Source organism: Saccostrea cucullata, unplaced genomic scaffold, assembly GCF_032062105.1.
Source record: "Saccostrea cucullata isolate Sc308-1 unplaced genomic scaffold, CSIRO_AGI_Scuc_v1 ctg2616, whole genome shotgun sequence".
Lineage (NCBI taxonomy): Eukaryota > Metazoa > Mollusca > Bivalvia > Ostreida > Ostreidae > Saccostrea > Saccostrea cuccullata.
In genome coordinates this window covers 15319-38667 of record NW_026922254.1, presented here as the reverse complement: position 1 = coordinate 38667, position 23349 = coordinate 15319, and the positions used below count along the sequence as shown (strand labels likewise).

Here is a 23349-nt window from a genome sequence, read left to right as displayed (position 1 = left end):
TCAAAGAACTGTGAAGCACATTGAGAGGCATATAATGAAAATTGTTGCATAAAAATATTTAATTTTCAAACTTCATTTAAAGACTTTTTGAATTAAATAATAAATTAAAGAGTTATCCTTCCTAGCTGAGGGTCAGAGTCCCTTAACAACAATCCTCAATATCATAAGTGTGCATTAGAGCCTCACAAATATGGCTTGTCAATTTGTTGTGATCATTCAATAAGATTTTAATCCTTCCAAGAAATACTAGACACATTTTTATCATTACCAACCTGACAGTGTGTATATAATTTGATGAATTTTCAAGAAATGTCCTAATTCAACAAAATAAAAAAACCACAACGATTACAATCAAGAGACAATTTACTGTCACTGTTTATCTTAAAATAAAGTTTGATGACCACGTTTGGAGTGTGGAACATTAAATAAAGTTATCAGATGATCACATTGGAATATATTTAAGATATAAATTAGTAAACCTTTTCAATTCAAACATTTAAAGCAGTCTAAATATAAACTATTTTTTAAATTAAATCAGTGTCTGCTCATTGTTTTATTACTCTGTGAATGTTGAGTAATTTTTTATAAAGTTAAAAATTTGAATGAGTTGCATTGATTTTTTGTGTCAGAGTCATTTTAATGCATTGTTCAGTCAATACAAACTGCAGACTTTAAACCTTTAAACACCTTTAGATCACCAAAGATACCATGTACAAATAGATCACAAAGACTTTAGTTTATAACAGGGGTTAACAGCACAGGAGTTGACTACACAGTTGGAATTTACATCATACCTGTACCAAGTGAGGCTTTTTTTTTTTTTTTTTATAATTTCTTAATCTATTTTTTCATGATACCAATTAACTCCTGATTTAAAAATTTACCCAATCAAAAATATGAGCTATAATGAGAGGTTTATAATTCAATTTTTCTAGGGAAATTTGGTACATCAAAACTCCAATGGACCCACGGCTCAGTGCCCAAGATGTCCTGTGCTGTGACCTGTGTGAGACTCCTGTTCCTCCAATGTACTGTGACTTTTGTCATGTTAAACTCTGTAAGGCTTGTGTAGGGGAGCATCTCTCTGATTTATCTAAAGAACATAAAGTGGTGCCATACAAACAAAAGGGAACTACACCTATATGTCCCACCCATGCTGGAAAACTTTGTGAACTTCACTGTAAGGAATGTGTCATCCCAGTGTGTTCACTTTGTGTATCAGACAAACATAAAGGACACACATTCATGGGCATTGTTCAGATATTTAATGACAAAAAGGAAGAAATGAAAAATGATATTCAAGAATTAGAAAAGTGTTTATGTCCTAGATATGAAGAGATTACATCAGAAATGATTGCTGAAAAATCAGTCCTTGATGGAAAGTATGGGAAACTGACAACAGCTGTCACCAAACATGGAGAAGACTGGCACAGAGAAATTAACATCATTGTCAACAAACAGAAATCTGAAATTGATGAGATGAAAACTAAACACCTGGCTGCTCTAAATGAACAGGAAAAAGAAATAAAAAAAATTACTTCTGAAGTGAAACAGTGCATAGTTGATCTGAAGAAAATACTGGACTCCAATGATATCTCCCTAACCTCTGCATACAAATCCAGGAATACTGAATTCAGAAGTTTACCTCCTAAAGTCAACGTATCATTACCAAGTTTCTCTCCTAATCAGATCAACACAAAACAGCTCCATCAAATGTTTGGTTCTCTGTCAGCATTATCCATTACAACAGAAAAACATGGCTATGCAATGAAAACACCAGTAGCTGTATCCTGTCCTCCAGTCAAACCACTGCTTGATCAACCAAAGCTCATCACCATCATAGACACTGGGTATGACCGACTATTCAGTGTTACCTGTCTCAGTGATGAAGAAATCTTGACAAAAGGAGATGCCACAATCATGAAACTCTACAACCTCCAGGGCAAACTACTGAAGTCAATCAAAACCAAGTCTGGGAACTCACCAGAGGACGTAGCAGTGACAAGGAGTGGAGATCTAGTTTATACTGACTGTAATACAAGAACTGTGAACATGGTGAAGAATAAACAGATACAGGAAGTGATCAGACTAAAGGGGTGGAGACCTTACAATGTCTGTAGTACCTCCTCAGGTGACTTCCTGGTTACCATGAACAGTGATGATGGAGAACAATCAAAAGTCATCTGTTACTCTGTCCGTTATTCTGGCTCCACAGAGAAACAAACCATTCAGTTTGATAGTGAAGGTAAACCTTTGTATTCATCTGGTAACTATATTAAATTCATCAGTGAGAACAGGAACCTAGATATTTGTGTGGCTGACTGGAGAGCTTCTGCAGTAGTGGTGGTTAACCAGGCAGGAAAACTCCGTTTTCGATACACTGGTCATCCCTCTACTACCAAGAGAATTTTTGATCCACGCGGCATCACAACAGACAGCCATAGTCAGATCCTGATAGCCGACCATTCTTACAACTGTATCCACATCCTAGATCAGGACGGACAGTTCCTCCGTTACATTGATAACTGTGATCTACAGTCTCCATGGGGTTTATGTGTGGACACCAGAGATAACCTCTTTGTGGCTGAGTGTTACAGTGGTAAAGTGAAGAAAATCAAATACATGTAGACAATGTATTTTCGAATAAAAAAAATCAGAAAATGATACATGAATGTATATTTAAAACACCAAATATCAAAAAATAAAAATTGTCAATTGATTTCTTCAATATGCATGCAGTTTTGTTAATTCTGTCTATAGGATTAAAATGCATTTAAAGAATGAATCGTTTAAGTGTCCAAATCTGGCCCCTCGATAATTTACAAAAAATATAATTTAAAAAGATTTCCTATACATATAATTGCCTCAATCTTTCCATCAAACTTTGTAGTTTATTGATTTAAATTTCAATTTTTAATTCCATGCGCTGTAATTAGGTATTTATCTGATTAATATAGCAGGGGTATGTTGTTTACATCGATTTCTCATAGACTTTACGCCAAATTTTTATATGAGCGCATGGATGTTTCAAGTTGCTGTAAATACGCTCAATGTAAAGAGATAAAATAGTCAATTCGTGAAAGAAATTGAAACAGTCTTGTTTTCATATATTATTTTCAAAAAAAGTCTAAATTCACGGATAGTTGTCTCTATAGTAAAGGCACCTTGTTTACAAATTTCAACCTGCTTTGACCTCATGAATAACAAAGCACTGAACACGTGACTCAAATCTATTCACCTTCGCGCTTTCATCACATTTATGCGACATTGTGTACAAGTGTCCGCGAGCTATGGATGGTCAAATAATTTTCAGATGGCTTATTGAAAATTCTGGGTGAAATTCTTTATTTAGAAATGTTAAGATTTTTAAATTGTTATTAAATGCTATTTCAGTCGATTTTGTTTGATTTATTTTGGTACCATTCACAATATGCCTTTGTCTCTAATATACATCAGTGCTATGTTTATTGACTCTTGAGAGACAGAAAAAGATTTTTATTTCAGTTACAACTTTCATAAATTTCATTGATCGTCATTTGAAAAACACTTAATATTATTAATCTTATCTTTAGAAAATAAACTATTTGGTACAAGTGCACAAATGCATAATTCCAGTTGAGAAACATTAAGGGGAAGAAATTGAAATACGGAGCGCTAAAAGACATACATATAGCGGATAAAAAGTCACTAGAAGAAAACATTTACACAATTGAATACTCAGTTTGAGTTTATTTAGACATATTTCCCATTTATTACTATTAGTATGTATATTGGGATGTGTCCTAATTTATGACCTTGAGTTTTGGTGAGAGTTATCTGCCCCTTTTTTAATTAATAAAAAAATCAATTAAAAAAAATTTAGACGTAAAAAAATTGTTTTTAATTGCCATTCTATTTTTAATGTTTCAGTGCATCTTTCCACCACAGGATTTATTGATATTCAAATTATTTTGAAAAAAAAAACGTTTTTCCCCATAGACTTCAATGCAATCTTTGTTGATTAACAACTGCTTAATTAATAACATTTTTAAAACTTTCTCGCTGGCAATCCTTTTCCGCTATAAGATCCTTTAATATAATATCAGTGTATTATATACTTGACAGACATTTAAGGGTAGGGAATTAGGTCCCATTAGGGATGGAAATCCTTAAAATCAAAAAGTACAAAAAAGAATTTCAACAATTATTGAATTCATATATATAAAGAAGACCAAAATTAACTTTTCTGGCAAGAATAAACAGGATTTAGTTCAAAGCAATATATTAATGTAATCTCAACTGTACTATTTTGTTTGGTCTCCAGCACATAATAAGAGGGTTTTTACATGTCAGTTATTCATAAAGCTTAGTACATCTCGAACACACTAATGTATTCACACTAATCGCATGCTTGATAGACCCCAGCCCTCTCAAATAATATAATGACCTACAAAGCTGTAATGGCTAAGCGGGTTTTTACAGTGAAGTATATAATTTTATTTATTCAATATCATGTATATATTGAAAGTCTCTTTCCCAATAAATCTTTTATGAGTATTTATACAGACTATACTTGAGGACTTTAGCTAATTAATATGACAATGTTATAACTTGAAAAGGTAAAATTCTGCATTGAAAAGGGGCGAGAAAGCAGAGTTATAAAGATTCATTCTTTACATTTTATTCTGAACTTGATTTCAATTTCCACATGTAATCTATGCAAGAATTGACTGTAAACTTGTGATGAAAGTTTAATCAGGTATTATGCTTGTTATACTAAAGCTTTTTTGGGATGTCACATATCTTTGTTGATCATGTGATGGTCACTAATGGTTTTTTTAATGTTCTTTACGTATGGATACTTAATGGCAAGTTTGCTTGAAATAGGCCCAGTGGTTCTTGGGATGAAGTCCAAATGTGAAATTTACAGACGGACCCACAGACTGTCGTACAGATGGACACCAGGCAAAATAAGATCAGAAAAGTTCACTTGAGCTAAGGTGAGCAAAAAAAAAAGAAATTCAATCTTCTTAAATCAGAAATATATATAACAAGAGGCCCATGGGCCACATTACTCATCTGAGTAACTTGGGTGATGCAGTTCTTTACCAGATTTCCCCTCTTGCTATACCTATTGTGCCCCCTACCCCCTCTCCATTAATAATTTAAATAATTTGGAATCTACACCACCCCAAGGATGCTTCCACATAAGTGTCAGCTTTCCTGGCCCGAGAGAAGAAGATTTTTTAAAAATTTGATCTGTACATTTCTATGTAAAACTTGGATTCCCTATTGTGGCCCTGTCCTACCCCCGGGGGTCATGATTTTTACAATTTAATATCTACACTACCAAAGGATGCTTCCACATAAGTTTCAGTTTTCCTGGCCCAGTGGTTCTTGAGAAGAAGATTTTTTTTTAAAATTTGTTCTATATATTTCTATGTTAAAATTGGATTTCCTATTGTGGCCCCGCCCTACCCCTGGGGTCATGATTTTAAGAATTTAATATCTACACTACCCAAGGATGCTTCCACATAAGTTTCAGCTTTCCTGGCCAAGTGGTTCTTGAGAAGATTTTTTTAATGACCCCACCCTATTTTTGTCTTTTCTTGATTATCTCCCCTTGTAAGGGGGGTACTCCCTTCATTTTCACAATTTAAACTCCCCTTCACCCAAGGATGCTTTGTACCAAGTTTGGTTAAAATTGGCTCCTTGGTTCTTGAGAAGAAGTCAAAATGTGAAAAGTTTACAGACAGACAGACGGACAGACGACGGACAAAAAATGTGATCAGAAAAGCTCACATGAGCCTTTGGCTCTGGTGAACTAAAATTAAACTTGACTTCCAGTACAAAATCTTACTAGGCATTTTTAAGCAGCTTAATTATAAGGAAATATTTGCATTCCATGTATCAATCAAAATCAAAAATTTCATGCACTGCCAGATTTCTGATTTCACAAATATTCAGAAACATTCTCAGCAAAACAATTTATCATACTAAACTGTGGCAATTTCAAACTCACAAAGAATCATATGCCATCATTACCTCAATGTGAAATTGGAAATATTTGAATTTGATTTTTCTGATCCTGGTACAGTATTTTCTGTAAATCACTTTTTATTAAGGAAGGCAACTTGTAACCGGTTAACCAATTACGGATAAAGCAAAGTAATTTCACAAGTCCCAGTCACTTCATTATAACCGAGTTTTACTGTAACATGTATAAGAAGTAAACACTGGTCTTGACTTACTTAATGGCTGTGCCTTTAGATCCGCCCCTGGCTGTCTGCATGATCCTAGTGGTCAGACTTTCTTGTAGCTCCTCCTTATTCAGACCCAGCAGTGTGGAGGCCGTGGACAGAGAGGTCTCTGATGATGACCCCACCTTACAACCACCTGTTGTATAATATATAATATACAATTAATTCAGACCCAGCAGTGTGGAGGCCGTGGACAGAGAGGTCTCTGAAGATGACCCCACCTTACAACCACCTGTTGTATAATATATAATATACAATTAATTCAGACCCAGCAGTGTGGAGCCAGTGGACAGGGAGGTCTCTGATGAGGACCCCACCTTACAACCACCTGTTGTATAATATATAATATACAATTAATTCAGACCCAGCAGTGTGGAGGCCGTGGACAGAGAGGTCTCTGAAGATGACCCCACCTTACAACCACCTGTTGTATAACATACAATATACAATTAATTCAGACCCAGCAGTGTGGAGGCCGTGGACAGAGAGGTCTCTGAAGATGACCCCACCTTACAACCACCTGTTGTATAACATACAATATACAATTAATTCAGACCCAGCAGTGTGGAGGCCGTGGACAGAGAGGTCTCTGAAGATGACCCCACCTTACAACCACCTGTTGTATAACATACAATATACAATTAATTCAGACCCAGCAGTGTGGAGGCCGTGGACAGAGAGGTCTCTGAAGATGACCCCACCTTACAACCACCTGTTGTATAACATACAATATACAATTAATTCAGACCCAGCAGTGTGGAGGCCGTGGACAGAGAGGTCTCTGATGAGGACCCCACCTTACAACCACCTGTTGTATAACATACAATATACAATTAATTCAGACCCAGCAGTGTGGAGGCCGTGGACAGGGAGGTCTCTGAAGATGACCCCACCTTACAACCACCTGTTGTATAACATACAATATACAATTAATTCAGACCCAGCAGTGTGGAGGCCGTGGACAGGGAGGTCTCTGAAGATGACCCCACCTTACAACCACCTGTTGTATAACATACAATATACAATTAATTCAGACCCAGCAGTGTGGAGGCCGTGGACAGGGAGGTCTCTGATGATGACCCCACCTTACAACCACCTGTTGTATAACATACAATATACAATTAATTCAGACCCAGCAGTGTGGAGGCCGTGGACAGAGAGGTCTCTGAAGATGACCCCACCTTACAACCACCTGTTGTATAACATACAATATACAATTAATTCAGACCCAGCAGTGTGGAGGCCGTGGACAGAGAGGTCTCTGAAGATGACCCCACCTTACAACCACCTGTTGTATAACATACAATATACAATTAATTCAGACCCAGCAGTGTGGAGCCAGTGGACAGGGAGGTCTCTGATGACGACCCCACCTTACAATCACCTGTTGTATAACATACAGTATACAATTAATTCAGACCCAGCAGTGTGGAGGCCGTGGACAGAGAGGTCTCTGATGAGGACCCCACCTTACAACCACCTGTTGTATAACATACAATATACAATTAATTCAGACCCAGCAGTGTGGAGGCCGTGGACAGAGAGGTCTCTGATGATGACCCCACCTTACAACCACCTGTTGTATAACATACAATATACAATTAATTCAGACCCAGCAGTGTGGAGGCCGTGGACAGAGAGGTCTCTGATGATGACCCCACCTTACAACCACCTGTTGTATAACATACAATATACAATTAATTCAGACCCAGCAGTGTGGAGGCCGTGGACAGAGAGGTCTCTGATGACGACCCCACCTTACAACCACCTGTTGTATAACATACAATATACAATTAATTCAGACCCAGCAGTGTGGAGGCCGTGGACAGAGAGGTCTCTGAAGATGACCCCACCTTACAACCACCTGTTGTATAACATACAATATACAAAGAAAGAAAAAGTGAGCTAGCTCACATACCCCACGCTCCCCCAAAACTTGACGGTGAAGCACATAATGAAGGGCACAGTGCACTTTAAATACATAGTATAGATCAAAAAGGGCAATAATTGCAAAAAATCTTCACATCAAAATGTCTTACATATGAGGGCATTTAAATGTGGAATGAAGTTCTAGATAAATAATGGAATCAAAATTTCTTGGCATTATACAAATCCAAACATTAATTTGAAGTGGTTGGGGGGGGGGGGGGGAGAAATTTTCTTGAATAATAGGCAAAACTCTTTGGGATAAAATAAACTATGTACAACAGTTTAAGAGGAGTGGCACTGACAAACTGTTCATCTCTATATTCTAAATATGGCCAAAAAGTCTAAGTTGGAAAGTGTGGAAATTTCCGGAAAAATAATGGAATCGGAATTTCCTGGTAATATGCACATCTACACATTGTGTCCTAAATACCTGCAAAGTTTGACGAAATTCTGTGCAGCGGTTTATGAGGAGTTGCGCTGACAATCTGTTCATATCTATATTCAAGGTATGGCCAAATGCCTAAGTTAAAAAGTGCGGAAATTCCCGGAAAAAATAATGGAATCGGAATTTCCTGGTAATATGCACATCTACACATTGTGTCCTAAATACCTGCAAAGTTTGACGAAATTCTGTGCGCCGGTTTATGAGGAGTTGCGCTGACAATCTGTTCATATCTATATTCAAGGTATGGCCAAATGCCTAAGTTAAAAAGTGAGAAAATTCCCGGAAAAATAATGGAATCGGAATTTCCTGGTAATATGCACATCTACACATTGTGTCCTAAATACCTGCAAAGTTTGACGAAATTCTGTCCAGCGGTTTATGAGGAGTTGCGCTGACAAACTGTTCATATCTATATTCAAGGTATGGCCAAATGCCTAAGTTAAAAAGTGAGAAAATTCCCGGAAAAAATAATGGAATCGGAATTTCCTGGTAATATGCACATCTACACATTGTGTCCTAAATACCTGCAAAGTTTGACGAAATTCTGTGCAGCGGTTTTTGAGGAGTTGCGCTGACAATCTGTTCATCTCTATATTCAAGGTATGGCCAAATGCCTAAGATAAAAAGTGCGGAAATTCCCGGAAAAAATAACGGAATCGGAATTTCCTGGTAATATGCACATCTACACATTGTGTCCTAAATACCTGCAAAGTTTGACGAAATTCTGTCCAGCGGTTTATGAGGAGTTGCGCTGACAAACTGTTCATCTCTATATTCAAGGTATGGCCAAATGCCTAAGTTAAAAAGTGAGAAAATTCCCGGAAAAAATAATGGAATCGGAATTTCCTGGTAATATGCACATCTACACATTGTGTCCTAAATACCTGCAAAGTTTGACGAAATTCTGTCCAGCGGTTTATGAGGAGTTGCGCTGACAAACTGTTCATCTCTATATTCAAGGTATGCCCAAATGCCTAAGTTAAAAAGTGCGGAAATTCCCGGAAAAAATAATGGAATCGGAATTTCCTGGTAATATGCACATCTACACATTGTGTCCTTAATACCTGCAAAGTTTGACGAAATTCTGTGCAGCGGTTTATGAGGAGTTGCGCTGACAAACTGTTCATATCTATATTCAAGGTATGGCCAAATGCCTAAGTTAAAAAGTGCTAAAATTCCCGGAAAAAATAATGGAATCGGAATTTCCTGGTAATATGCACATCTACACATTGTGTCCTAAATACCTGCAAAGTTTGACGAAATTCTGTCCAGCGGTTTATGAGGAGTTGCGCTGACAAAAAAAGAGGACTGACTGACTGACGGACTGACTGACTGACTGACTGACGGACGGGTCAAAAACATTATACCTCCAGCAACTAGTTGCGTGGGGTATAATTAATTCAGACCCAGCAGTGTGGAGGCCGTGGACAGAGAGGTCTCTGATGATGACCCCACCTTACAACCACCTGTCAAGGTCATTACATTGTAAATTCAGTACATATGACTTCGTCACACAGCTAATCATTGAATAAATGCTAAATAAAAACTTATGGAATCAAAGCTCACTTCGACAAAGGTTATCAGTTTAAGAAATGCCAATCTCATATCATATTTTGTTATCAGTTAGTATTTATTCTGAAAACAATATTTAACCATATTCTGTTTAAATAGTCTAAAAGTTCATTTGGATTGATCTATTCCAAAAACTTTAACATGATCACTCATCTGGAAAATTTAGGTTAGACCAGCATCAGAAGCAAGTCTGGAAGTGTACATTGCAAGATGCATCATCCTTGCAAGTTTGGTCTGGGTAGGGTTTAAAGTTACTTGGGAATGGACCTGCTCCAAAATCTTGAACCTGGTCAATTATCTGGAAAATGTAGGTAAGATCAAGCATCCAAAGCAAGTCTGGTAGTGTCTATCCCTACATGCATCATTCAAGCAGGTTTGGTTCGGGTAGGACTTGTAGTAACTTTGGAATGGACCTGCTCCTAAAACTTTAAACTGGTAACTCATCTGTAAATTGTAGGTCAGATCCAGCATTCGAAGCAAGTCTGGAAGTGTAAATCCCAAAATGCATCATCCATGCAAGTTTGGTCCGGGTAGGGCTTATAGTTACTTGGGAATGGACCTGCTCCTAAAACTTTAAACTGGTCATTTATCTGCAAAAATGTAGGTCAGATCCAGCATCTGAAGCATGTCTGGTAGCTAGTGCCCAACCCTAGATGTATCAGCCATGCAAGTTTGGTCCAAGTAGGGCTTATAGTTACTTCAGAATGGACCTGCTTCAAAAACTCTAACCTGGTCACTCATCTAGAAAATGTAGGTCACATCCAGCATCCTAAGCAAGGCTGGTAGTGTCCATCCCTAGATGCATCATCCATGCAAGTTTGGTCGAGGTAGGGCTTATCGTTACTTGGGAGTGGACCTGCTCCTAAAACTTTAACAGGGACACCAATGCTAATGCCAACACCGCCACCGGGGGTATAGCATAAGCTTATCTTGACTTAGTCAAGGTGAGCTAAAATTTCTTTTGTTTTTTTATTGACATTATAGAAAATGATCATGATGAGAAAATTTTTAAGATTTTTTCCTGTACATTTTGCTTTTTTCTATTTTGACTTCATGCTATGGAGATTTTAACAATTTGATTTTTCACTACCTTTATGAGGGACAATGCTTTTATATATTTCCTATGACTAATAATGGCCCTGCTTTTTCGAGAGGAAGAGGAAGGATAATTGCCCTTGCATGTACCCACAATAGGTTAAATGTATGCAAGAGCAGAGATGAAATTGAATTTAAACCAATAAGTTTACTCACCTTTAGTATCGTCCATATTTTCCTCAAACATGATGTTCCCTAGGTGTAGGACTGAGGCCACTAGAGTGTAGATAGAGTGTTTGTCCTCGTTAGAGACCCCCAGGTGAGTCATGGCGCTGTCACACACCTGGAAATCTCGGACATCGTCCAGGACAGGGTCGTGGAGACTGCCCTGCTTAAGGTACTGAAAACAGAGGGAAGGGTAAAATGTCATACCGCAGTCAAACAGTCTGGCTTATAACTAACTTAAGTCTTAATTTGCAGTCAAGTAAAGGGGAAAATGTCAAAGGAAAGAGGTTGCTTATATATGTAAATGTTTTGTAATCAATTTCCACTACATGTCCTAGACAAATAATTATTGAAACTCATGGTTACTATATCATATGCCTGGCTCCAGGGTCATAAAATTTAGACAAGCTCACCTTGGATCTCACTCTCACTTTACTTCAGTCTATATATTCGACATATAAATTATGTATTTTGTAAAAGTGTTTGTTGTCAAATTAAAAAAAATATTCATAATTTTTTCATCTCGATATACAAAATCAGTATCAAAATTTCATGTTTTCTTTCATATTTCCACTACAAACATTTTGAATTGAAAAAGCTGAGAGTAAGAAACACTGAATTTTTTGTATAAATGTGTACAATTTCATTTCAAACGTATTGTGTTCCTCTTTGTACGTACCATCTGACTTTTTCGGTCCTTCCCCAGTTTCTTGTCGTTTTCCCGGGTACAGAAGTACTGTGTACAACCTCTGTTTAAATACTACAGCAAAACAAGGATATACAATACCAAACATCATGGATAATACAGTACAATGATTCTAACCATGGTAAAATATTACAATGGAGAAATGCAGGGTCATCCCACAGATACAATACAATATACAAAATTCATCCTTCTTATAAAATATATATATTAAATAAATCACAAACTTCAAAATTTTTTTCACAGTGCCTTTGAAGGATTTAAATTCTTGTTTTATTTCATGTTACTTATGACATTTTTGGGGGGTGGGGGTTGTCCTATCAACTTTGACATATTTACTTTGCATAATTACTATAACAAAAAAATCAATGACTTTCTATGGTCAAAAATTGATACAGTACCAATCATAATATATAACTGGTAGGGGGATTCTCTATTGAAAGGGACATGTATATGCTTTTGATTCTTAAACTCATTAAAAACTGAACAATTGGGTATTTGACATTCAACTTCTATCATGGTCATGCAAATTCAAATGTAAACATATTTTAACTAATATCAAATTTCTAAGTTGGGAGTGGGGACACAGACCACATAATTACAATCTTACATGGAATTGGTCGGGTGAGGCCAGTTTTAGTTGATTGCGTAGATCCTCCGGAGCTCCGGCACAGAGTCGGTAGAAGATGTGGTAATTCCGCTCCTCGCGACTCTGACTTATCACGCGCGACTTCTCCAGTAGATAATGGGAGATAAATCCTCCGGCTACCAAGTTCTGTAAACAAAAAAACAGTTTCAGAAAAATTAACATGAACTTCCTGGATCATTAAATTCAAATTTAAACATTAAAGAAAATTTAGGATACCTTGGAAATGCTGACGAATATGCCTAAATTTGTTCCATAAAATGAATTTAAATTTATATGACCTAAAATCAATGCATTGTTATAATCTAAGACTCATTTGCATTATAGCTGTTCTGAAATAAGACTGATAAAACCATTTTAATTAAGATTGCTATATCAGGCTATATTTGAAGATAGACTCTGTTTATTATATGTACAGACGTATGTATATATTGCATGCCCATGCTTTCATACTATTGTAATATGAACTGTTATATGCACTGTATTAATTAACATCAACAAATATCTACATGTTGCCATTACAATCTTCATCTCCTGAAATCAAAGCAATGGATATTTATCTTCAATGGCTACTTTTCATTTATAGGCTACTTGTAATAACCATACATTTCAAGTGAATTTTTTAAAACAAATTTAGCTATTTGTCCCCATAAATATGCATTTTCTTTTATGAAGAAGCATTCTAGTAATTTCATTATCCCAAAAATTGTTTTTTTTGTATGTTAATGTTTATTGTCCTTCTCAAGAATATGTCACTCATACGGAGACGTCATTGTTTGCCGGTGGAGAACTGCAAATTTCAACCTATACTCGGCACTCAGGACCATTGAGCAGGGAGAGATCTTTTTCTTGCCATCCCCAATTGTGACACAGGAGCTCAGTTTATATGGTCTTATCTGAGGGACTGGTCTCCACGTCCCACAGTGGGATTCGAACCAGTGATGTAAGGATCAACTCTTTATATTGCGACCATAGAGCAGATGCTTTAACTACTGTGCCACTAATACCTTATATTTCTGTTTACCTCCATGATAATAAAATTAATTGAAACAATGTAATCATATCCATTTTCGTGACCTCAACATCCTCACTAAATTTTCTGCTTACACTGTAAAATACTTTTCTATTTAAAAAAAAGAAAGAAATCTAACTAGAAATAATTCAAGTTAGTCATGGTATGTAAAAAAGAAAAGTGAGTGTACTATCAAGTAACTACCATAATACTGCACCTCTTTTACATGTATAGCTTGTAAAATATCGGAATGTGAATACATGTATTACTAAAAGTGCCTAAATCAACGCAAAACACAGTTAAGTGAACTGAAACAAACTACACTAAGAAACACATTTATAACATATTTTCAGCCTCTAGAAACATCAAAAATCAATCAGTTTTTTTTATATTATATAGAACATGTATCTAACTTTCGGTTAATTTCTCATTATTTTGTACAAAGAAGGACAAAAACTGTGTGTTAATCAGACACAAATATTCACTCCATGCCTGTCTGTGACTCAGTGGTGATCGATCCTTTAACTATACTTACATCTTTACATGACTGTTTATAAAATTATTACACATATCAGTTAGAAAATATTCACATAAAGTCTTACAACCAACTTTATTAAAAGAGATGCCAGGCATGAAAAATAAGTCAATTTCTAAATAAACTTTATCAGTAAACCTTTAGATGTAAACTAAAACATCTTATTTTGATTCTCCTATTTGATAAGAATTGAGTATTTCTATATATTCTAAAGTACATATCTATGATGTGTACCAGTAATGATCTTGTTTTCACTATAGCAGTGTAAGAGTTATTCCCCTTTATGGAGAATGATCTAATGCTGAAGTATTGAGCTAGCTATCAAATAAATTTCCTGACTGAAAAATGTACATTTGATTTATACATGTATGTTGTCTTGCTAATTTTGAACTCTACAGACTGAAATAATTCTTGAGCTTAGTAACGCACAAAGGACATTCAAAAATTACTAAGAACATAAAATCTGTATTGAAGTGGGAGGGGCGACTAGGAAACAATTGACATGTCAAGCAAAACTTTGACCAGCAAAAAACCCTGAGCTTGATTTTGTACCATGGAGTAAAAGGACAAACTGAAAAACATCACATTTGTTAAGAAATTGATGATTTGATCATTTATATGAAATCCTAAAGAATCTGTTGTTTATTTTAAAATGACAACAGAGCTTATGAAAAAAAAATGTTCACAAACATTTACAAATATAAAATGTTATCATTATTAAACTTCTACTATCATAAACTTGTTTTATCCCTGTCAAATGTGCCTTGCTATTCAGCTTGTCCATGTGTAATTTTTGAATGACCCTTGTACAACTGCTAGGAGAGTAAAGAGAAATCACTTTCACCAGAAAATTTAACTCTAATTATTAATGTTGATGTCTATATAAATGCTACATGATGTACTAGGTCATCTTTAAAAATTGTTAGGTTGCCCTCTCCAAACCGACTAACTAAAAATGCCCCGACTCTTTTAATTCACCCCTCCCCCCTCCTATCCTGTCAACAGATAAGTTAATATTTTCTGGAAAGAAAAAAATTTTCCCACCTAACTACTGAAGAATTAATTGTACCCTGGGTTGGGAGAGGTCAAATCAACCTTATTCAAAGATGTCCCTATATATATTAATACAGAAATAATACATGTTCACTCCAAAGATTAGACTAGATATAATATAATATATAAAGTAGTATATAAGTATGAAACTCAAGCCTTCACACCAATACATACTTGTTGTTTCATGGCCTGAAAAATAACAGGTAGTACTAAAAAAGCTGCAGTGGTTAATTTAGATATATTTACAAATTAATTGAAGCACATTTAACATTTTTTTTTTAAATCATTTATTTTTTTTTTACAGTTTGATGCTAGAACTTTTTTACACCAGTTAAATTTCCCAGAAGTCAAAACATTATTTCTACATCTATTACGAAATCATGTTAATTTTTTTAATAAATAATCATCATTTTTTTAACATTTCAAAGTTCAACAAAATTTTTTCTTGATTTTTTTTTTTCAAATCAACCCTAAACAATCCTTCTCACTCACTACTTAGTTTGATAAAAAGAAGACCACAGTCTCTCAGTCACCAAAAGTATATAAATACCATACCTTGTTGTCAAAATGAATTTCGATGAATTTTCCGAATCGACTACTGTTGTTGTTTCTTACAGTCTTAGCATTACCAAAGGCCTCCAGCAAAGGGTTAGCTGTAAAGGGAAAGGTTAAGTTCAATATAATAAACACCAACTTTCAAGCAGGTCAATTTAATTAAAAGATGAGCATTTTCAAGACTTTAGCAGTTTTAAAGAAGTATGAATACATGTATTTTTAAATAAATTAATACACAGTTTCTTCCCTTAAATCACTTTTTAGATCTGAGAGCTCTTATTTACATCCAGAAATGAATTCAGTAAAACTCTGATATGACAAAGTCACATCTGAGTTACCCCTCCTCCACTATATAAATTTGAGTCCCTCATCCCTGAACTCAATCAACGAGGTAATCTTATGTTAGACTTCTTAATGTCATGACATAAATAATCTCTATACACTGATTTGAACATGTCATGAGATTAAATAATCTCCAGACTAACTTACCAGTTCTACACTGACTTGTGTGTGAGTTCCACACTAACTCACACTAGAGTTCTAGACTTACACTCCAGTATCCTCTGTTCTACACTTACTTACACTCGAGTTTTACACTGACTTACACTCGAGTATCCTCTGTTCGAGTTGATTGATGTGAGCCCCCCAGGACTCAGTGAGATATTTCAGAATGTACTTGGTGGACTCTGTCTTCCCGGCCCCAGACTCTCCCGAGACAATGATGGACTGACTCATCTTATTCACCTTCATGTCGCGGAACGCCTTGTCAGCTGTAGATAAAAATAGAAACCTTGTTAACAAATATCTCATCTTTTTGATATATTTACTTAGATTGACAAGAAATTACAGAACACCCTGTCAACTGCTGTACAAACAAGAAGTTCTGTTACTAAATATTTATCTATCTGATATATTTACATTAGAAAACAAAAATAAATAAAAAGAAAATCATGCTTAATATTTAAAAAATCGGAATTTATTCTTGATTTAAATGTCAATGAAAATGCAACGTGTTCCAAGAAAGATAACTCTTATCAATAACTTTTTGTTGACTAGAATCCTTCATTAATTTTGAATACAATAGTGAACTCAATGATTCTTTCCTGCATCAAGAATTGAAAGCTAAAAACTACTATTGCCTCAAACACATCATGTGCACTATTTTTTTCAAATAAAAAATAACTTTAAAAATGCATCAAATAATCCAATTGAAATACAATTAAAATAGATGGCAGAAATGAGTGTTGAACAGAATTCTTTACACTTGAAATAAATATAATAAAATTTGTTTGTAACAGAAAAGAGTTATCAAAGGACTGTGAACACGTACCTATTGCGTAAACATGAGGAGGAAGTGTCCCCAGTGACTTCCCTTTGTACTTTTTGATGGTCGCCGAGGTATACAAGTCAGGAATCTCATAGTACGGGTTGATGGCGATCAGGATGTTGGCAGTGTATGTCTGTAAGTAATGATCAATAATCAAACAAAATAATGGCATTCATGTGCAAATATAAACAAATCAGAATTGTTTGTAAAACTTCAAAACTTTGCTGAGGGAGAGGGAATCATGATTGATTTGTTTAGAACTAGTCTTTAATATAATACTTCTTTATTTATTTTATGAATCTCAAACAACAAATTTCAGTGCATGATGAATATGATAGGATAATTATCTTTTTTTTCACATGGAGCTTTATTTGACAAGAAATACCTTAGAGACTTACATAGATCTGGTTTTTCATGTATCGAATTCTCAAGTTGTTCAGGAGAGTGGCTTCATTTAAGTACATAAGAGCACCTACAAAACAAGAGACACCTTTATTGATATTGAAAAAAAATAGGGTAAGTTTTCATAATCTTAATAAAATTAAAGACTTGACGTAGAACATTCACAGTATATCAAATAACATTAAAAGTTATGGTACAGGAATATACTGTAAATGTATTAAATTTAGCGTGTTCGTTATTTGGCGGAAATTAGCTTTTTAATAAGTTAGCGTAGATTTGATTTAGCCCATTTTATCATATTCTTATTTATGTGTATATGTGCAAGACATTTAGCGTTGTACTTAATTTAGCTGTTGCTGCGTTCCGCCAAAGCCGCTAAAAAGAATACACAGCCAAATATAATACGTTTACAGTAATTGATCATATTAAAAGTATATGTGGTACGTTACTCTGTGAAATCTATAAAATCTTGTCTTAAGCTGAGTTGGTAGTGTGGCTTACAAGGTGATATTAATTAAATTAAGTCTAAATTTCAATTTTAATTTACATCTATCTTCTTTAAAACAATAAGAACTTACAGTTGTCATCCACATCTTTGTTATCATATTCCTCGGCAGGAAACGTCCGATCGTAAATAGCATTTATTGTCTACAAAAAAATCAACACACTCTAAGTAGATCGTAAATAGTAAAATATAGCATTGATTATATACAAACAGACAAACAAACAATGCACTTTGTAAGTCATAGAATCATCTTACATTTCAAACTGATAAGTAATAGGGTCTGCTTGAAAATAAAACTAACAGAGTAAGAAAAGGAGCAGATTGGATAAACCAAGCATCTTTACCAAAACTTTCCAGAGACTCTGAATAAAGGGAGATAATTACTAGTTTCCTATTTCCTGTCCCTGGGGCAATGTAATAAAGGATTTATTTTATTGGGACTCCAGAAGAAATTGTCATTTCAATCATCTTTCAATGCTGAATTACTTTTTAATTATACTGTTGATTTGATGATACTACCACTAAATGCTAAATAAATGTGACTACAGGAATGATTTGTAAAAGGTAAGTTCTTTTTTCTAATTTTTTGGTAATCAATTCTTTAGAAAATTATTGGTTCAGCTAATTTAATTTCATATCATCATCTAATCAGAGCTTGATAAAAATACAATTTTTATTAAATTACCCTGGTATGGGCGCATCACAATATAATGAAGGATTTTAATGATTGTACAGACTTGTCCTGTAATACTAACTTACAAAGACAAAACAATGACATTTTTTGATCAATGCACAAAAATGTCCTGTGATAGTAAGGTTGACTTACAGTGCCGGGGGCATCAAATGGTTCTATGGCGATACTGTCGCTCCCGATGTCCACGATACGCCCCAGTTTGAACCCCTCAGTCGGGTGGGGCACCCAAACCTTCTTACCCCCGTCCATGGTCAGCTACCAAGATCTGAAAAAAAAAAATCACTCTTCAGAGATTATTGTTCACAACAATCAATCAAGGCTAAACGTGAAGTGTAATAATAGCAAAAAATAGTACCAACTTCCTGGTACTTGTAAATGATGTCGATCGAGTTCTGTTTGTATCCAAAAATACTACAGGTTTGTGAATTGATTATTGAATAATCTGCAAACTAAAAATTATTTGCAGAGAAGAGTAGTTGCAATGGGAAATTTATAATTTATATAACCTACATCTCTGTACAAATGAGACTGAATCTAAAATTTTCGGAAATGAGAGCTTTCAAGAAAAAATTGTGGAACAAATTTATTATTAATCAACCAGTTTAAACACCATTCTATAAAACATACAGAGGTACAATCACAAATAAATTGAAAAAAAAACACTGGTAATCATGGTAATAAAACTTAATTAGACATTTAAGACTGCTAGTATGTCAGAGTGTTAGGCTGTAGATCTAAAACAATGTCAATGATGTCTGTTTATCAACATAATTTACTTTTTGTTTCAGCATTTACATGTGTGTGAAATTAAAACAAATTGTTGAATTTTGGACATTATTCACAAATGAAATCAAGATAAAAGACACCAACTTCTATCAAATGGCAAAATATCAAGAGAAAGAATAAAGAAAATATCACGTCTGCTAATTATCTCCCTTTGATAACGTCTAGACTGGAGGAAAATTAAACCAAACATTAGATGATAACATAGCTGAGGCTCTACAATAATTAAATTCAATAATCAATTAAATGTTGGAAGCCAGGATACACAAGAATACACAGCTTCATCCTGGCTTTTTCCTTGTTTAGTTTATACTGCATGCACATAGTTTTACAAGCAGGTACAGTCCATATGGTGTGAGCAAAATAAATGATTACTAATGAAAGCCATTGTAACCATATTTGCTATATATGAAATATAGATGAGGTTTTCTATCAATAAACCAAAAAACCATTTAATTCAGTTGTACATGTTGTATATACATGTTTCATCATATGTTAACTGCAATAAACAATTTCGGTAGAAATCAATCGCAACGATTTACATTTGTGACTGAAAGTTTGTCGCAAAACTCGAAGATATATCTTGCACATGAATTAAAGTTGGTTACAATTATTAAAATCAAATTAACTTTTACTGGCAGAAAAAATATAATTTTCATGAAGATATAAAAAAGGGGGGAGCAACATTTGAAATTAATTATGTTTTTAATTTAATGAAGGTAATATTTTGAATATTAAATTATTTACAGATGAATGGGAATGCATGCTGTTTGTAAATACCAAGACCCTCTCTCAAGCAAGATTTTTTTTTAATATCAAAGGGAAACAATTAACCAATACCACAGATGAAGTATATTTGCCATATGAATGGTCTTTCAATCTCGTGTGGCAGAAAAATGAAAACAAACTATTCCATACGTCAAGCCTATGATATGGCGGCCAGTCCTTTGATATCATGTATATATTGAGATGTTTTCAGAAAACATACATTGACTGTCAGACAGCATTATTCAATTAAAGTAATCCTATTACAATAGCCACATAGTATTGTCACCTACTGCCCTACACTTAAATCAATACAATAAATCTGTACTGTTACAATGTAGGAGCGTAATTAATAGAATTGTCTCCCAATGAATTAATAATTTCACCTCTTTCTTTTGATCTCTTGTATTACATGTACAACATTACTGTAAGTATAACAAATATTTATGAAATAAATCTTTTTATAAAAATTCTGTACATTCTTTGTGAAAGGGTTGGGCCTATATTTATTATTTACATGTGCACTTTTAAATATTATAATGAATATTTGCTGTTTCAATTGGTAAAGTCTCGTGAGAGAAAATGTAGAATATTTTGAATGTAGAAGAATATAAAGTTACTGAAGGTTAAAATTATTTAAATCATTGAAAATCTTGTAAACTGTGCATGCATAATAGTTTCACCCTAAAATATAACAAATTTTACAAAAAATATATGTACATGTATAATCTACATCTGTACATTCTACTATAGTCATATATAGATAACATTTATCAATAGATTTCTTCTTTAAAATCTTTCACAGGAAATAACCTGCTCTATAAATCTTCAGTAACTGATAGTACATACACATAAATCATTGATGCAGTAAAGTGGTGTGGGTACAGAGAGGTTTATCTATAGTCAGCAATATTACACACCTGTCTCTCCTAGCTGTTACCATGGAAACAAATATCAATATCTACCTGAGTTTTGAAAGCAAAGCTGAAAGCTAATATTTTTTCCTATTGATTTAGAATTTACTTCTCTTAAATACAATGTACAGTAGTGCACAATATGTCATGATATATTAGTGGCTCATCATTCTTCTCTATGCTATCAAAGACATGCAGCTATGACCTGAATTTAGTGCCTTTAGTTCTTGTATAATAAAATACAATCATGACATTTATCATAATTTTGGAAAGATGAAGCTTCCCCCCCCCCTTTTATAGGGGGGGGGGGGGGGCTGGTGCATGACAATTTTCATTCCCTTTAATTTTTTTCTCTGATCTATACCAGTCATGACAGAAATTTGACAAACATAATTAATATTTATCATTATACCATACATGAAGAATACAGAATTTTTACATGCATGTATAGTTGTATACTTCTTCAAACATCAATGCAATTAATTAATCCATGATTTATTCAGATCTTTTATAAAACGTGAAATTATAAACAAGTGTATAACCAACATATTGACAATGTTATTTATGCACTGGACTGACTGGTCAACTTCTTCAGTTTATTTAATTTTTTAATCATGTTAATGTGTATTTGACGGCACTAGCTGTCGATTAGCCCATTGCATGCCAGCCTGCACATTAGATTACCTGGCAGCAAATTTTCTCCCTCATTAACCCTGAAGATTGAAAGTTTCCAGATAAGATACGAAGGACGGTGATCCGCCCCAACTATCAAACATGAAACAACGGATTGGAATGTCCATATTATCAAATCCCAGCCCCTGTTACGTAACATTTAAAACACAATAAAATGATTTAATCTGCAATCATTACATGTCAAATCATATACCCTGCGGGTATAACCGCTTATCGCGACTGAAGAAAAAAAAAGTTTCAAAAAATAGGTGGATCCAGTTATGCACTTCAACGAAAAATCAACAAGGTCTGATGGGAAAACAGAGTTCCCGCTCAAACGGAGAGACTGCGAGTAATTCCTGAAAAGAAACTGACTTACTTTGGAAAACTACCTGACAATACATAAAAACAATCACTCACCTGTCCTGAGGGACGGTATTTCGTCGTCTCAAAGGTCTAAGCCAACCTCAGGTGTGACTTCCGGTTACAGGTACCGGTGAATTGACATTCTATAAATAGACCTGCGTAGTCAGTTGCGCACCGAATGACTTGAACAGGTATGGGTAAAGCTAATAAACGGAAATTACGGGGAAATACTTATGATTGAGATGAATAGCATTTATCATTGAGATGAATATCATATAACAGTTAATATTGCAATGAGTTCTCTATATTTTTTTTTTTACAAAATACATTAGGTCTAATTTTTAGTGTTAAACTTATTTCTAGTGATATCATATTTATTTATTTATTTATTTTACATATATTCAGAATGTTTGTTCTTGCCAAGCTCCCACATAGGACTGATAGGTATCTTTGAATACCTGGCATCAAATTAACACTGTGAAGCGCGGATCTAGAGGGGGTCGGGGTCCACCTACACCCCCTAGAATTTACATCTCTAGTCGTCATGAAAAAGCGGTCCCCTCCTTGAAAGAGGGTTTCAAATTAATTTGGGGAACGAATTTATTATTCTTTTCCATGTGAAGAAAATTCTGGGTTGACCCCCAAGAAAAGTTCCTGGATCCGTGATATGTATCTTAACTCTTCCAATGTGTATTATAATAAAGTTTATGAACTTACAGGCGCGTAACATCGTTTTTGAAAGTGGGGGGGGGGGGGGGGGGGGGGGGGGGGGGGGGGGGGGGGGGCAAAAAAAAAAGGGGGGGGGCCGGGGCGGAGCCAAACAAGAAACCAAAAAAAAAAAAAAAAAAAAAAAAAAAAAAAAATTGCCAAAAGTCGAAAATCCTATTTCGGGGTAGGGGGGAGGGGGGTGGGTGGTGGGGGTGGGGGTAAGTAGACTTTTTCTCAGTGTCTACTACTCTCACTACCAATTAT

At 34.8% G+C, this 23349-nt stretch overlaps 2 protein-coding genes across 8 annotated transcripts in view; one reads left to right on the top strand and one right to left on the bottom strand.

The window, feature by feature from the left end:
• LOC134261475 (unconventional myosin-VI-like) overlaps positions 1–22503 on the bottom strand; it is a 36871-nt gene extending 14368 nt beyond the window's left edge. For 4 of the 7 annotated variants that reach the window (XM_062743908.1, XM_062743911.1, XM_062743909.1 and 1 more), the window contains exons 1-12: positions 22432–22503; positions 19010–19142; positions 18257–18326; positions 17675–17748; positions 17280–17409; positions 16555–16719; positions 15950–16047; positions 15557–15583; positions 12759–12923; positions 12125–12205; positions 11437–11620; positions 6231–6375 (exon numbers count right to left, since the gene is read on the bottom strand). In XM_062743908.1, the coding sequence (XP_062599892.1) occupies positions 6231–6375; positions 11437–11620; positions 12125–12205; positions 12759–12923; positions 15557–15583; positions 15950–16047; positions 16555–16719; positions 17280–17409; positions 17675–17748; positions 18257–18326; positions 19010–19126 (1256 nt within the window). In that variant the 5' untranslated portion in view covers positions 19127–19142; positions 22432–22503. The remainder of the gene's footprint in view (positions 1–6230; positions 6376–11436; positions 11621–12124; positions 12206–12758; positions 12924–15556; positions 15584–15949; positions 16048–16554; positions 16720–17279; positions 17410–17674; positions 17749–18256; positions 18327–19009; positions 19143–22431) is intronic. The other 3 variants (XM_062743910.1, XM_062743914.1, XM_062743915.1) reach the window with 3 other exon arrangements.
• LOC134261476 (tripartite motif-containing protein 2-like) lies at positions 754–2632 on the top strand. Its single transcript, XM_062743916.1, has 2 exons — positions 754–803; positions 936–2632. Exon 2 carries the CDS (start codon positions 961–963, stop codon positions 2626–2628), a length of 1668 nt encoding a protein of 555 aa, XP_062599900.1. The 5' UTR covers positions 754–803; positions 936–960; the 3' UTR covers positions 2629–2632.
• Positions 22504–23349: the final 846 nt, after the last annotated feature.

Coding starts and splice junctions, on each gene's coding strand:
- LOC134261476 (XM_062743916.1), top strand. CDS start 961: ATGGACCCACGGCTCAGTGCCCAAGATGTCCTGTGCTGTGACCTGTGT.